At 45.8% G+C, this 1018-nt stretch overlaps 1 protein-coding gene across 1 annotated transcript in view; it reads right to left on the minus strand.

Annotated features, from left to right (window-relative positions):
* The window catches only part of LOC104135883 (SREBF chaperone), a 70269-nt gene that overhangs the window by 22637 nt on the left and 46614 nt on the right, over nucleotides 1-1018 (minus strand). Inside the window, exon 8 of the mRNA XM_009649575.2 lies at nucleotides 378-504. Coding sequence (XP_009647870.1) covers nucleotides 378-504 — 127 coding nt within the window. The remainder of the gene's footprint in view (nucleotides 1-377; nucleotides 505-1018) is intronic.

Consider the following 1018-nt stretch of genomic DNA (forward strand, 5'->3'; position numbering starts at 1 on the left):
ACACGCTCCAGCCCCCCCAGGTCCTTCAGGGAGGGAGGGGCCCAACCCTGACCCCAGCACTCGAGGGGCGGCCCCCCCAGTGCCCAGCACAGGGGCATTGTACTTTTTTAGGCAGAAAGAGCCAACTGCTAAGCAATAAGGCATCTGCAGGAAGACTGGGATCCAGTCAAGTCTATTTGCTGGCCAGCAGAGAAACACATAGCTCTTCAGCCCAGGTTGTGGGGCCAATAATAATTTTGCACAGCAGTGTGTAATATATCATGTAAGCTTATTTGAAGAATACTAGATGATAAAGATTAAGCATTGAATGGCTGGTTTCAAATGATTTCACCTCCATCTACCCTTCTTTAGGAAGAGGTTTGGTGCTGGAAACATACCCTCCATTAAGAGTAGGCGTCAAACCAAATAGTGTGCACAGCCCAACAGACATGAGCAGAGAGCTGAGCACCGTCACGACCGCTGCCAGTGCCAGACCCCATTTTGATTTCACCATGTCAATCTTCCCTGAAAGACAGAATGTAAAGTCTCGGTTAGCAAGCAAAAGAAAAATGACATTAATAAAAAAAAAATCAAGGAGAAGGGATCCTCATCCCAACTGATTTCAGCAGGTAGCCCTACAACCCAGTAGTGGTAGCTCGGTCTCAGTGGCCGAAATGCAGCTCCCAGATGCTCCCAGTACGTAAGAGGTACTGTAACAAGGATGGGACAGAGGATAATGCATGGCTCGCAATTCAAACTAGTTCCAGTAGAGCACTGTTGGGGCATGAAAAAAGGAACTTAAATGTGGCTAGTAAGGTCTAAAACCACTGGTCCAGAACATGTATTTGATCTGCCTCACAACACACCTGTCTCTCCAAATTGGAAAAAATATCATTGCTGTGGCATTTAAAACTGCATAAAGTAGAAAACACCTCAGAAGATATCAGAAGGAATAACGCCACACTGGCTAAGAGGGACAAATTTACAGAAATCAGATAAACAGGGCTATTAATTCTCTACGTGACAGTTCAGGGTAAAA

The sequence above is a fragment of the Egretta garzetta genome, unplaced genomic scaffold, assembly GCF_000687185.1.
Source record: "Egretta garzetta isolate BGI_Z169 unplaced genomic scaffold, ASM68718v1 scaffold92, whole genome shotgun sequence".
NCBI lineage: Eukaryota > Metazoa > Chordata > Aves > Pelecaniformes > Ardeidae > Egretta > Egretta garzetta.